Consider the following 12,965-nt stretch of genomic DNA (forward strand, 5'->3'; position numbering starts at 1 on the left):
TGGAAGACTGGCAGGTGGGAGCCTGGCTAAAATTCTTCAGTCACATCTGGACAAGTTCGTACCAGAATCCCTAGGTCATAGATCTTATTTCCCAGGGCTACAGACTGGAGTTCCAGGAGCTCCCACCTCACAGATTCTTCAAATCGGACTTACCAGTTTCACAAGAGGCAAGTATAACTTTACAGGACGCCATTCAAAAACTGGTACAGACTCAGGTCATTGTTCCAGTTCCACCTCATCTGCAAAACAAGGGGTACTATTCCAACTTGTTTGTAGTACTGAAACCGTACGGTTCGGTAAGACCGATTCTGAACCTCAAGTCTTTTAACCTGTACTTACGAGTGTTCAAATTTAAGATGGAGCGGTTATCTCTGGATATCAAGGATGCATACCTTCACATTCCGATCTGACCGCCTCATCGGGCTTTTCTATGGTTTACACTGCAGGACTGTCAATACCAGTTCTAGGCCCTGCCATTTGGTCTCTCCACGGCACAGAGGGTGTTCACCAAAGTGATGGCAGATATGATGTTTCTACTCCGCAAACATGGAGTGAACATAATTCGTACCTGGACAATCTTCTGATAAAGGCACCGTCCAGGGAGCGGTTGTAGGACAGCATTGGCCTCTCAACCAGACTAGTGGATCACTGGTGTAATCTGAACCTACCAAAATCTCACCTAGAACCAACACAGAGGCTTACTTTCCTGGAAATTATACTTGACACAGAGTCTCAAAGTGTTCCTTCGCTTGGAAAAGGCAATGGTAATCCAGTCGATGGTTCGGGCTGTCCTGAATCCAACCCGGATCTCTGTGCATCTGTGCTTTCTCCTTTTGGGGAAAATGATGGCCTCTTACGAGGCGATTCAGTATGGAAGGTTTCATGCGAGGCCCTTCCAGCTGGATCTGTTGGACAAATGGTCCGGATCGCATCTTCACATGCACCAGAGGGTCCGTCTGTCGCCAAAAGCCAGGATCTCCCTCCTGTGGTGGCTACAGACTTCTCACCTAGTCGAGGGTTGTAGGTTCGGGATTCAGAATTGGATTCTGCTAACCACAGACGCAAGCCTAAGAGATTGGGGTGCATTTTCAGGGAAGATGGTCAAGTCAGGAAGTATCCTTCCAATAAACATCCTGGAACTCAGGGCTATATACAACGCCATTTTGCAGGCCTCATCTCTTCAGAATCGGGCCATTCAGGTCCAGTCGGACAATGTGACGGCAGTGACGTACATAAACCGAAAGGGCAGAACGAGAAGCAGAGCCGCAATGTCAGAGGTGTCACGAATTCTCCTCTGGGCGGAAAAAACCGCTGTGGCGTTGTCAGCGGTCTTCATTCCAGGAGTAGACAACTGGGAAGCAGACTTCCTCAGCAGACACGGCCTGCGCCCGGAGTAGTTGGGCCTTCACCCGGAGGTGTTCCGGTGGTTGACACGTCGGTGGGGATATCCACAAATCGACATGATGGCCTCTCGACTCAACAAGAAGCTCAAGCAGTATTGTTCCAGGTCGAGGGACCCACAAGCAGTGGCGGTAGACGCTCTGACAACTCTGTGGGTCTACCAGCTGGTGTACTTGTTTCCTCCACTTCCGCTGATTCCAAGAATTATAAAAAGGGAAAAGGTTCAAGCAATCCTCATTGCCCCGGACTGGCCACGAAGGGCCTGGTATGCGGATCTTCTCGAGATGCTGCTCGAAGATCCGTGACCTCTACCTCTTTGCGAGGATCTTCTGCATTAGGGCGCCAAGACTTACCGCGGCTACGTTTAACGGCATGGAAGTGAATGGCTGATTCTAGCCAGGAGAGGGATTCCTGACCAGGTCATCCCGACTATGATCCAAGCCAGGAAGGGGGTAACGTCTAAACATTACCACCGTATTTGGAAGAAATATGTCTCTTGGTGTGAGAGCAGACAATATTCTGTGGTGGAATTTCATCTGGGACGTTTCCTGCTTTTTCTGCAGTCGGGAGTGGATGTGGGCCTATGTCTAGGCTCCATAAAAGTACATGATTCTGCCTTGTCTATTTTCTTTCAGAAATAATTAGCTTCTCTCCCTGAGGTCCAGATGTTCTTGAAAGGTCTTCTGCACATCCAGTCTCCCTTTGTGCCTCCCACGGCACCTTGGGATCTCAATTTGGTGCTGCAGTTCCTCCAATCAGACTGGTTTGAACCGTTACAGGAGGTTGATGTAAAGTACCTTACGTGGAAGACCGTCACACTGTTGGACTTGGCTTCAGCAAGACGAGTGTCGGAGCTAGGGGCTTTGTCTCACAGGAGCCCCTATTTAATTTTCCATGAGGACAGAGTTGAACTCACAACTCGTCATCAATTTCTTCCTAAGGTGGTGTCTGCGCTTCACATCACCCAACCTATTGTGGTTCCGGTTGTTACGGACTCCTCTGCTACTTCAAAGTCTTTGGATGTTGTGAAGGCTTTGAAGGTGTATCTGAAGAGAACAGCTCGTCACAGGAAATCGATCACGCTGTTCGTTCTCTATGGTCCCAATAAAATTGAGTGTCCTGCTTCTAAGCAGTCAATTGCACACTGGATCAGGCTCACTATCCAGCATGCTTATTCTACGGCAGGCTTGCTGGTTCCAAAATCTGTTCAGGCCCACTCTACTAAGTCGATGGGTTCTTTTTGGGCGGCTTCCCGGGATGTCTCTGCTTTACAGCTCTGCCGAACAGCTACTTGGTCAGGTTCAAACACGTTCGCTAAGTTTTACAAGTTCGATACTTTGGCCTGTGAGGACCTTCAGTTTGGTCAATCAGTTCTGCAGAAACTTCGGCACTCTCCCACCCGGTTTGGGAGCTTTGGTACTTCCCCATGGTACTAAAATTGATTCCCGGTATCCCCTAGGACGTAAAAGAAAATAGGATTTTATTTACCTACGGGTAAATACTTTTCTCGTAGTCCGTAGAGGAAGCTGGGCGCCCGCCCAGTGCTTCGATTTCCTGCACTGTTACTTGGTTAAGGTTTCTTGTTTGTTCAGCTGTTGCTGTTCCTGTTTCAAGTTTGGTTAGCATGACTTTCCTCTAGTTTGTGTGTGCTGGTTCGTAATCTCACCACTTTCCTTATCTATCCTTCTCTCAAAGTATGTCCGTCTCCTTGGTCACAGTTTCCTAGACTGGGTCTGGTAGGAGGGGTGTAGAGGGAGGAGCCAGCGTACATTATCAATTTCTTAAAGTGCCCATGGCTCCTAGTGGCCCATCTATACCCCATGGTACTAAATGGATTCCCAGTATCCCCTACGGATTACGAGAAAAGGATTAACCGGTAGGTAATTAAAATCCTATTTATTCACTGTGTAGTTACTACAGTGTCTATTTTTATACATGGGAATGGTTTCTCAATCCCTAGGATTTTAATTTTATTGTTTAATAATCTATACTGCTAACATCTAGGCTCAATATAGTCCGCGTCTATAACAATGTATTTTCTAACAGCATTGTTGTTGTGTGGTCTCTCTCTCTACATGTTTTCATACAGTGAATGGCTGTCAGCACTCTGATTGGTGGATCGCTCCAGCCATTCACCAATCAGCATGCTGTCAGCCAGGCTGAGAGGCAGGTAGAGAATGCTACCTCGCCACTCTTATTGTGTGCCCACCACCCACCCATTCTCAAAGGCCCCTGTTGGGGTCCTGGGTAACTGCCCAGTGTACCTATGTTAAGATGGCCCTGCCTCCAACCATGAATTATCGACCTAAAACTCTACCATGTAGGAGTTTTATTTTATTTTATATTACTTTAAAAAAAAATGTCCTTTAACCACAAAGTTGTCAAGTAGATTAATTAAGGGGTTTGGGGACACTGGACTATGATGAGAGGCTTTCTAGGTTAGATATTTTTACACTAGAAATGAGATGACTAAAGGTGTGTACTGTACACACGGAGCAATATGCCTCAGCGATTTTGACTATACGTATAGTCAAAATCGCTAAGAAAGTTAGTGCATATCGCTCTGTGTACACACAGCGAGCGATAGTTATGCGCGTCCCCGCCAGGTCGCTATCGTTAGGAAAAGTAGACTGTGCAGACAAGTCAATTTTGACAATGTCGCTGGAAAAGTAAAAGCATCCCCTTATTTAAATGAGTTAGTCAAAATCGCCCACAGCCAAAATCGTTTGCACACTTAGTCAAAATCACTGGTAAAGATAGTCAAAATCGCCTACTGCCAGTTCAAGGTAAATCACTCAGACAAAATCGCTCATAGTCAAAATCGCTCCGTGTGTATGCACCTTTAGAGGAGAGATTATTAATATTTACAAATATATAAAGGGGAAATATGCGGAGCTATCAGGTGATTTGTTTATTATGAGACCTCTACACAAAATGCGCGGACACCCACTAAGGCTTGAGGAGAGGAAATTTCGTACTCGGCGCAGAAAGGGATTCTTCACTGTAAGGGCAATACGAATATGGAATACACTGCCAGAGCAGGTTGTAATGGCGGACTTGGTCAATGCGTTTAAAAATTGGTTAGATTCCTAGCAGAAATAATTATCCGAGGATATAGCCTTTAACCAGAATAGAATAGGGAGTATAATATACTTCAGGTTGAACTCGATGGTCTTTTTTCATCCTCCCCAACTATGTTACTACGTAGATGCGTTTAAATCCCTCCATACTTATATTTTATTTTTTATGCTCTGCCTAGGATGCCTATTGGATTGCATTGAACAGCACGTTGAAATGTAAAAGCCTCAGTGACATCTTTCTACTCTTTAAGAGCTCTGATTTTGTGACACATGACTTCACACAGCCGTAAGTAACTAGGACTTTAATTGAACATTTTCTGCTCAGTGGAGTTCATGGTCTCTTGCTAATAACTTCACCCCCTCACAATTGTTTGCGCGGTAGAATTTTACACTCACAGATTTCATGTTGTATAGCTTGGATGCAGCTGTTCAGATGTATAGTGTGCTGATGTGCATTGGAAAATCAATCAGGTTTTTAGCTTTGTGGTAACATGTACCTGCTGCAGTCTTTTTATAGATGTGCTAAGTGGGAGTGCCACCACTGTTTACAGGAATAAGCTGAAACAGCAGCTCATACGCTTCTCCAGCAGATGGGTTCTAGCTACATATTCCTCCTATTCTCTATGTAACTTTACCAGATCACCAGCTATAATTATCCCACGTTAATACTATATATCCATTGTAACCCTAATCCACTTGTGTGCCTACATGGAAGAGTTCAGCACATAATGGAACTGCTGCTACTGAACAAGGCATCTAACTTACCAATGCTGTTGGTTTAATATATGTGAAGTTAATAATTAGCTGTCCACCAACATTGCGAGTGCTCGTATTTTCATGTCCATATTTGTTTATGTCTGCTTTTCCTTTTGCACGTTTTCAGTGTCAAGTGAATGCAATTCTTGACTTGTTATCATAATCGAAAATAACAACTTTGCTGAGTACAATACTTCTCATCACTTGCATTATTGCTTTTGTTCTGGGAGAAAGTATACCTCATGTTCCCCAGATTATGGCACAGAATGCTGACTGCATGAGCATACTATAATTTATTGTGTAGGATAAGAGATTGAGGGAGCTAAAGTCATCAATATTTATGGAGATTACTTTATATCTATGTGTCATCTGAACATGTCTGTTTATAGTTGGAAAGATAAAAGATAAAATGAGTGAATTGTCAATGAGCTAAGCATAGTAAGGAACTCTATGAAAACTTGCTAAAGAGTACTAGACTGTATGTAACCTGGCAAGAAAATGGCCCCTCGTCTGTAGAGTCAGTGAGCTTCAAAGCAAAAACGCACTGTTAGATCATTGGCCCAGATAATACTGACAACCACATATCGGCTGTCTGCTGTTGCTAGGTACTGCTGCAGAGAAACCTGACCTGTTATGTTAGAGCACCCGCTTCTTCTGTTATACATCTACCTTGTTCTTTTTATGTTCATGATCAAAAGTTGAGATTTGAATAATTAACGCAAGATCATAAATATTCCTCCGCAGTAAACGCCAGGTTTCTTTTTTTGTATAGGATCTATAGGTATTCATTATATCTGAAAAAGCTTAAGGGGTATATGCAATTGCGGTCGAATTCCCGAAATTGTCGAATTTCGGGAATTTTCCGCCAAAAAAAAAAAAATCGACAATGCAATTCAGTACTTTCCGACAAAAAAACGGACTTTCAAAATTCGACTTTTTGAAATTCGACTTTTGACAAATTCGACTTTTTTGCAATGATACACATGCTGCAATTCGACCAAAGTCTATTCAATGGAAGTTTGGAAATTCGACAACAGTGCTTTTAGACAGTAAATTCGTCATTTTCAATCCGACACACTTTGGAGGGTGAAACTAATAAAAAAAAATTAAAACATGTTTTTTTTGTGTTTTTTTTTCTTGGTAATATCATATCTATTTATATTAGAAGGGATTAGGTACTTAGTTTGTCTTTTTTGGAGGCACAAGTATTATTTATATATTTTTAAAAATAATATATATATATTTTTTTTTGGGATGGAATGGTAAAATCCCTGAAAAAAATGGCGTGGGGTCCCCCCTCCAAAGCATAACCAGCCTCGGGCTCTTCAAGCTGGTCCTGGTTCTAAAAATGCGGGGGAAAAATTGACAGGGGTTCCCCCGTATTTTTAAAACCAGCACCGGGCTCTGCGCCTGATGCTGGTGCAAAAATACGGGGGACAAAAAGAGTAGGGGTCCCCCGTATTTTATACACCAGCATCTGGCTCCACTAGCTGGACAGATAATGCCACAGCCGGGGGTCACTTTTTATACAGCGCCCTGCGGCCGTGGCATTAAATATCCAACTAGTCACCCCTGGCCGGGGTACCCTGGGGGAGTGGGGACCCCTTCAATCAAGGGGTCCCCCCCCCCCCCCCCCAGCCACCCAAGGGCCAGGGGTGAATCCCGAGGCTGTCCCCCCCCCCCCCCCCCCCCATCCAAGGGCTGCGGATGGGAGGCTGATAGCCTTGAGAAAAATGTCAGAATATTGTTTTTTCCAGTAGTACTACAAGTCCCAGCAAGCCTCCCCCGCAAGCTGGTACTTGCAGAACCACAAGTACCAGCATGCTGGAGAAAAACGGGCCCGCTGGTACCTGTAGTACTACTGGAAAAAAAATACCCAAATAAAAACAGGACACACACCGTGACAAGTACAACTTTATTACATACTGCCGACACACACATACTTACCTATGTTGACACGCCGACTGCCACAGTCTCCGACGATCCGAGGGTACCTGTTAAAAAATTATACTCACCTTCCAGCGTCCAGAGATAAATCCACGTCCAGAGTATAATCCAGGTACTTGGCAAAATAACAAACCGCAAAAACCCGTGCCAGCGGACTGAAAGGGGTCCCATGTTGACACATGAGACCCCTTTCCCCGAATGCAGAGACCTCTACGTGACAGCTGTCACTGAAAGGTCTCTTCAGCCAATCAGCGAGTGCAACGTCCTTGCACTCTGCTGATTGGCTCTGCGCGTCTGAGCTCAGACAGCGCATCGCAAAGCCTCTCCATTATATTCAATGGTGGGAACCTTGCGGTTAGCGGTGGGGTCACCCGCCGGTCAGCGGCTGACCGCGGGTAACCCCCCCGCTGACGGCAAAGTTCACACCATTGCAAGTAATGGAGAGAGCTGTGCGATGCGCTGTCACAGCACAGACAGCGCACAGCCAATCAGGTGAGCGCCACGTAGTAGCGCTTCCTGATTGGCTGAAGGGACCTCAGTGACAGGAGTCACGTGATGTCCCGGCACATTCGGGGAAAGGGGTCTCATGTGTCAATATGGGACCCCTTTCAGTCCGGCATATGGTCGGGTATGCGGTTTGTTTTTTTAACAAGTACATGGATTATACTCTGGACGTGGATTTATCTCTGGACGCTGGAAGGTGAGTATAATTTTTTAACAGGTACCCTCGGATCGTCGGAGACTGTGGCAGTCGGCGTGTCAACATAGGTAAGTATGTGTGTGTCGGCAGTGTGTAATAAAGTTGTACTTGTCACGGTGTGTGTGTCCTGTTTTTATTTGGGTATTTTTTTCCAGTAGTACTACAGGTACCAGCGGGCCCGTTTTTCTCCCGCATGCTGGTACTTGTGGTTCTGCAAGTACCAGCTTGCGGGGGAGGCTTGCTGGGACTTGTAGTACTACTGGAAAAAACAATATTCTGTCATTTTACTCAAGGCTATCAGCCTCCCATCCGCAGCCTTTGGATGGGGGGGGACAGCCTCGGGCTTCACCCCTGGCCCTTGGGTGGCTGGGGGGAGGGGACCCCTTGATTGAAGGGGTCCCCACTCCTCCAGGGTACCCCGGCCAGGGGTGACTAGTTGGATATTTAATGCCACGGCCGCAGGGCGCTGTATAAAAGTGACCCCCGGCTGTGGCATTATCTGTCCAGCTAGTGGAGCCCGATGCTGGTGTATAAAATACGGGGGGACCCCTACTCTTTTTGTCCCCCGTATTTTTTGCACCAGCATCAGGCGCAGAGCCCGGTGCTGGTTTTAAAAATACGGGGGATCCCCTGTCAATTTTGTCCCCGCATTTTTAGAACCAGGACCAGCTCGAAGAGCCCGAGGCTGGTTATGCTTTGGAGGGGGGACCCCACGCCATTTTTTTCCGGGTTTTTACCCGTTTTATTAATTTGCGGCAAAATCCGGCAAATCGGCCGTTTTTCGCCCGCGGGAATGTCGAATCCGTTTTTAATTGAATATGGTGAATTCCGGCAGCCACCTGTCGAATTGTGTCGAATTAAAAAACGGCGATAATTTGCCGCGATTCGCCGTGAATTGCATATACCCCTAAAGCTCTTGCCAAGAAATATAAGCTTCCTATTTTTTGATAGTGCCCCCCCCTGCTCCTCCTCCTCCTCTTATATCGCGACACAAGGAATCCACAGCGCCCAATTACAGAGTACATCAATGAAAAATCAAAACAGGATGATAGTCCGACGGCGGGCATACACACTACATTATCACTGATGCTATCACACAGTGACTTCATTCTGCGGCCGGCTGGCACTTGCAGCTTTGGACGATGAGTCCAAATTGAGCTCTATGCACAGACGAGGGTCATTATTGCGAGGCCGTGCATGACTCATCAGCATACACATTGGGCTATTTAGTAAACTATATCGCTACGTGTGTACCCACCTTTAGAGTTGAAGACAATATAGGAAAAGTACAGGGTAAATAAACGCTGACATAAGTATCAGGGTGGCAGAAAAACGCGGGATTAGGTGCAGTCGAGGATGGTTTAAATAAGAGAAGGATTTGAGCTCTGACAATACATATTTAAGACTCGCCTTATTTACATATGCCCTGCAGTTGTCATTTTAATTGGAGAAGTATAAATAATACCTGAGAGTAGATATGGAAGTAACTGGACCCAAGTTATTTTTCAGGGACCCTTTTCCACTGAGTCGCGACCTTGGGTTATTTGTGGCAGTGGAAAAAGGGGTTTTAGTATTAAAGGGGAGACATGCCTTTCTTTCAAACTCCTTCCCTTCCTCTTAGTTACATGTACAGTATATTGTGTTTTGACTATGCCATATTAACTGTTTTCAGAGTGTTTCTGTCCTTTTTTTTTTTTTCTTCCTGTATCTAACTTATGCAGAACAACCTTTCAGAAAATTCCGCCAGCTCTAGGCACATGCATGATTTGTCTGTTTCTTTTTCTTTAGCTCACCATCTGTTTACACTACTTGCTATGTGGTCAGCAGGGAACGGTATTCTCTGCCCATGCAATATTTTCATAGCATTATTATTATTATTATTATTATATATTTTATTTTATATTGCACCATATTGAATGTGCCTTGGCAATATACACGGTCCCGAAGCACTTGCCTGAATAAGCCATCTAAAAAGTAGTTGCTGATCTGCAAAGTTAGGGGATCCATAATTGCATCGGTTCTAAAAGTATTGTACAGTTGTTGGTTTTTTTCTTATTAGCTTTTTTCTTATAAATAAAAAATGAAACAATGTGCTTACAAAGTACACAGATGTCAAGCCTACTTACATGTTTAAGTTTTGTTGTTTAACATTTCAAATAACTGGAAAAAAGTTAAATCCTGCGCATAAAATCAATGCAATACAGAGGGTGGGTATGAACTGTTCAAAGGGGCTGATGGAAGTGATGTTACAGAACAAATATATTAGCAAATTTGGTATGTTTGGGTTGCAATTTGTTTACAAAACTGCGTAATTGAACAGTTTGTAGGTGTTTTTATGGGTGTAATGAATGTACTAGGGGAGCCTTATGCTGGGCGATATCTTGAAATATATGAACAATAAATCGTTCATATCTTTCAGTATGTATGCTACAACGATGAACGGTGCGCATGCCCGCAATCGTTCATTGCAGAGCGATCATCGTTAAAACATGCCAGTCAATTTGGACGATATCGATGTCTGTACTCTCATATCGTCCACATTGGCCATCGACATCGTCCAATGTGTATTCCCCTTTACTCCAATTTTTTGGAATTATCAGGCCGATCAAACAAAATGCTCGATAATTGTAGTGTTTGAAGCCAATAAACTACTTCAAATGCTCTTGCAGCACTCAGATCGGGAGAACGAGATAGTATGTGCTGCACACGCTATATCATTACCGTCGTCCCCATCCAAGTCCAGGGATGAATATGAATTGCTCAGTTTGTATGGGTGCAAACATATCGGATATTCAGTCCGTTTGATTGCAGTGTTTACCAGATTGTCAACCCATCAGGTAGTGTGTACCTAGCTTACCTCCTTCATATGCCAAAGATTTAAGGAAAAAATTAAGTGTCTCCCAATTATACCACTTTCAGACATACGACTCAGGAATTACCCTGCTCAGACACAGATCTTTCACCTTTTCTCTAACGTCCTAGTGGATGCTGGGAACTCCGAAAGGACCATGGGGAATAGCGGCTCCGCAGGAGACTGGGCACAACTAAAAGAAAGCTTTTAGACTACCTGGTGTGCACTGGCTCCTCCCACTATGACCCTCCTCCAAGACTCAGATTTCTGTGCCCGGCCGAGCTGGATGCACACTAGGGGCTCTCCTGAGCTCCTAGAAAGAAAGTTTATTTTAGGTTTTTTATTTTACAGTGAGACCTGCTGGCAACAGGCTCACTGCATCGAGGGACTAAGGGGAGAAGAAGCGAACCTACCTGCTTGCAGCTAGCTTGGGCTTCTTAGGCTACTGGACACCATTAGCTCCAGAGGGATCGACCGCATGGAACTGGCCTTGGTGTTTGTTCCCGGAGCCGCGCCGCCGTCCCCCTTACAGAGCCAGAAGCAAGAAGAGGTCCGGAAAATCGGCGGCAGAAGACATCAGTCTTCGCCAAGGTAGCGCACAGCACTGCAGCTGTGCGCCAATGCTCCTCATACACACTTCACACTCCGGTCACTGAGGGTGCAGGGCGCTGGGGGGGGCGCCCTGAGCAGCAATAAAAACACCTTGGCTGGCAAATATATCACAATATATAGCCCCAGAGGCTATATATGTGATAAATACCCCTGCCAGAATCCATAAAAAAGCGGGAGAAAAGTCCGCGAAAAAGGGGCGGAGCTATCTCCCTCAGCACACTGGCGCCATTTTCTCTTCACAGTGCAGCTGGAAGACAGCTCCCCAGGCTCTCCCCTGTAGTTTGCAGGCTCAAAGGGTTAAAAAGAGAGGGGGGGCACTAAATTTAGGCGCAATATTGTATATACAAGCAGCTATTGGGAAAAATTCACTCAATATAGTGTTAATCCCTAAATTATATAGCGCTCTGGTGTGTGCTGGCATACTCTCTCTCTGTCTCCCCAAAGGGCTGTGTGGGGTCCTGTCCTCAGTCAGAGCATTCCCTGTGTGTGTGCGGTGTGTCGGTACGGCTGTGTCGACACGTTTGATGAGGAGTCTTATGTGGTGGCAGAGCAGATGCCGATAAATGTGATGTCGCCCCCTGTGGGGCCGACACCAGAGTGGATGGATAGGTGGAAGGTATAAACCGACAGTGTCAACTCCTTACATAAAAGGCTGGATGACGTAACAGCTGTGGGACAGCCGGCTTCTCAACCGCGCCTGCCCAGGCGTCTCAAAGGCCATCAGGGGCTCAAAAACGCCCGCTCTCTCAGATGGCAGACACAGATGTCGACACGGAGTCTGACTCCAGTGTCGACGAGGTTGAGACATATACACAATCCACTAGGAACATCCGTTACATGATCCCGGCAATAAAAAATGTGTTACACATTTCTGACATTAACCCAAGTACCACTAAAAAAGGGTTTTATGTGTGGGGAGAAAAAGCAGGCAGTGTTTTGTTCCCCCATCAAATGAGTGAATGAAGTGTGAAAAAGCGTGGGTTCCCCCGATAAGAAACTGGTAATTTCTAAAAAGTTACTGATGGCGTACCCTTTCCCGCCAGAGGATAAGTTACGCTGGGAGATATCCCCTAGGGTGGATAAGGCGCTCACACGTTTGTCAAAAAAGGTGGCACTGCCGTCTTAGGATACGGCCACTTTGAAGGTACCTGCTGATAAAAAGCAGAAGGCTATCCTGAAGTCTGTATTTACACACTCAGGTACTAGACTGAGACCTGCAGATAGTGCTGCTGCAGCGTGGTCTGTGACCCTGTCAAACAGGGATACTATTTTGCGAACATAAGAGCATATTAAAGACGTCGTCTTATATATGAGGGATGCACAGAGGGATATTTTGCCGGCTGGCATCCAGAATTAATGCAATGTCCATTCTGTCAGGAGGGTATTAGAGACCCAACACTGGACAGGTGATGCTGACTTTAAAAGGCACATAGAGCCTTATAAGGGTGAGGAATTGTTTGGGGATGGTCTCTGGGACCTCGTATCCACAGCAACAGCTGGGAAGAAAAAAATTTACCTCAGGTTTCCTCACAGCCTAAGAAAGCACTGTATTATCAGGTACGGTCCTTTCGGCTTCAGAAAAGCAAGCGGGTCAAAGGCGCTTCCTTTCTGCACAGAG

General features: G+C 45.5%; 1 protein-coding gene across 1 annotated transcript in view; it reads left to right on the top strand.

The window, feature by feature from the left end:
- Window positions 1-12,965, top strand: part of CDC123 (cell division cycle 123) — a 263,700-nt gene that overhangs the window by 41,300 nt on the left and 209,435 nt on the right. The window contains exon 6 of the mRNA XM_063926879.1: window positions 4,661-4,767. Within this exon, the coding sequence (XP_063782949.1) occupies window positions 4,661-4,767 (107 nt within the window). The remainder of the gene's footprint in view (window positions 1-4,660; window positions 4,768-12,965) is intronic.

The sequence above is a fragment of the Pseudophryne corroboree genome, chromosome 6, assembly GCF_028390025.1.
Source record: "Pseudophryne corroboree isolate aPseCor3 chromosome 6, aPseCor3.hap2, whole genome shotgun sequence".
Classification (NCBI taxonomy): domain Eukaryota; kingdom Metazoa; phylum Chordata; class Amphibia; order Anura; family Myobatrachidae; genus Pseudophryne; species Pseudophryne corroboree.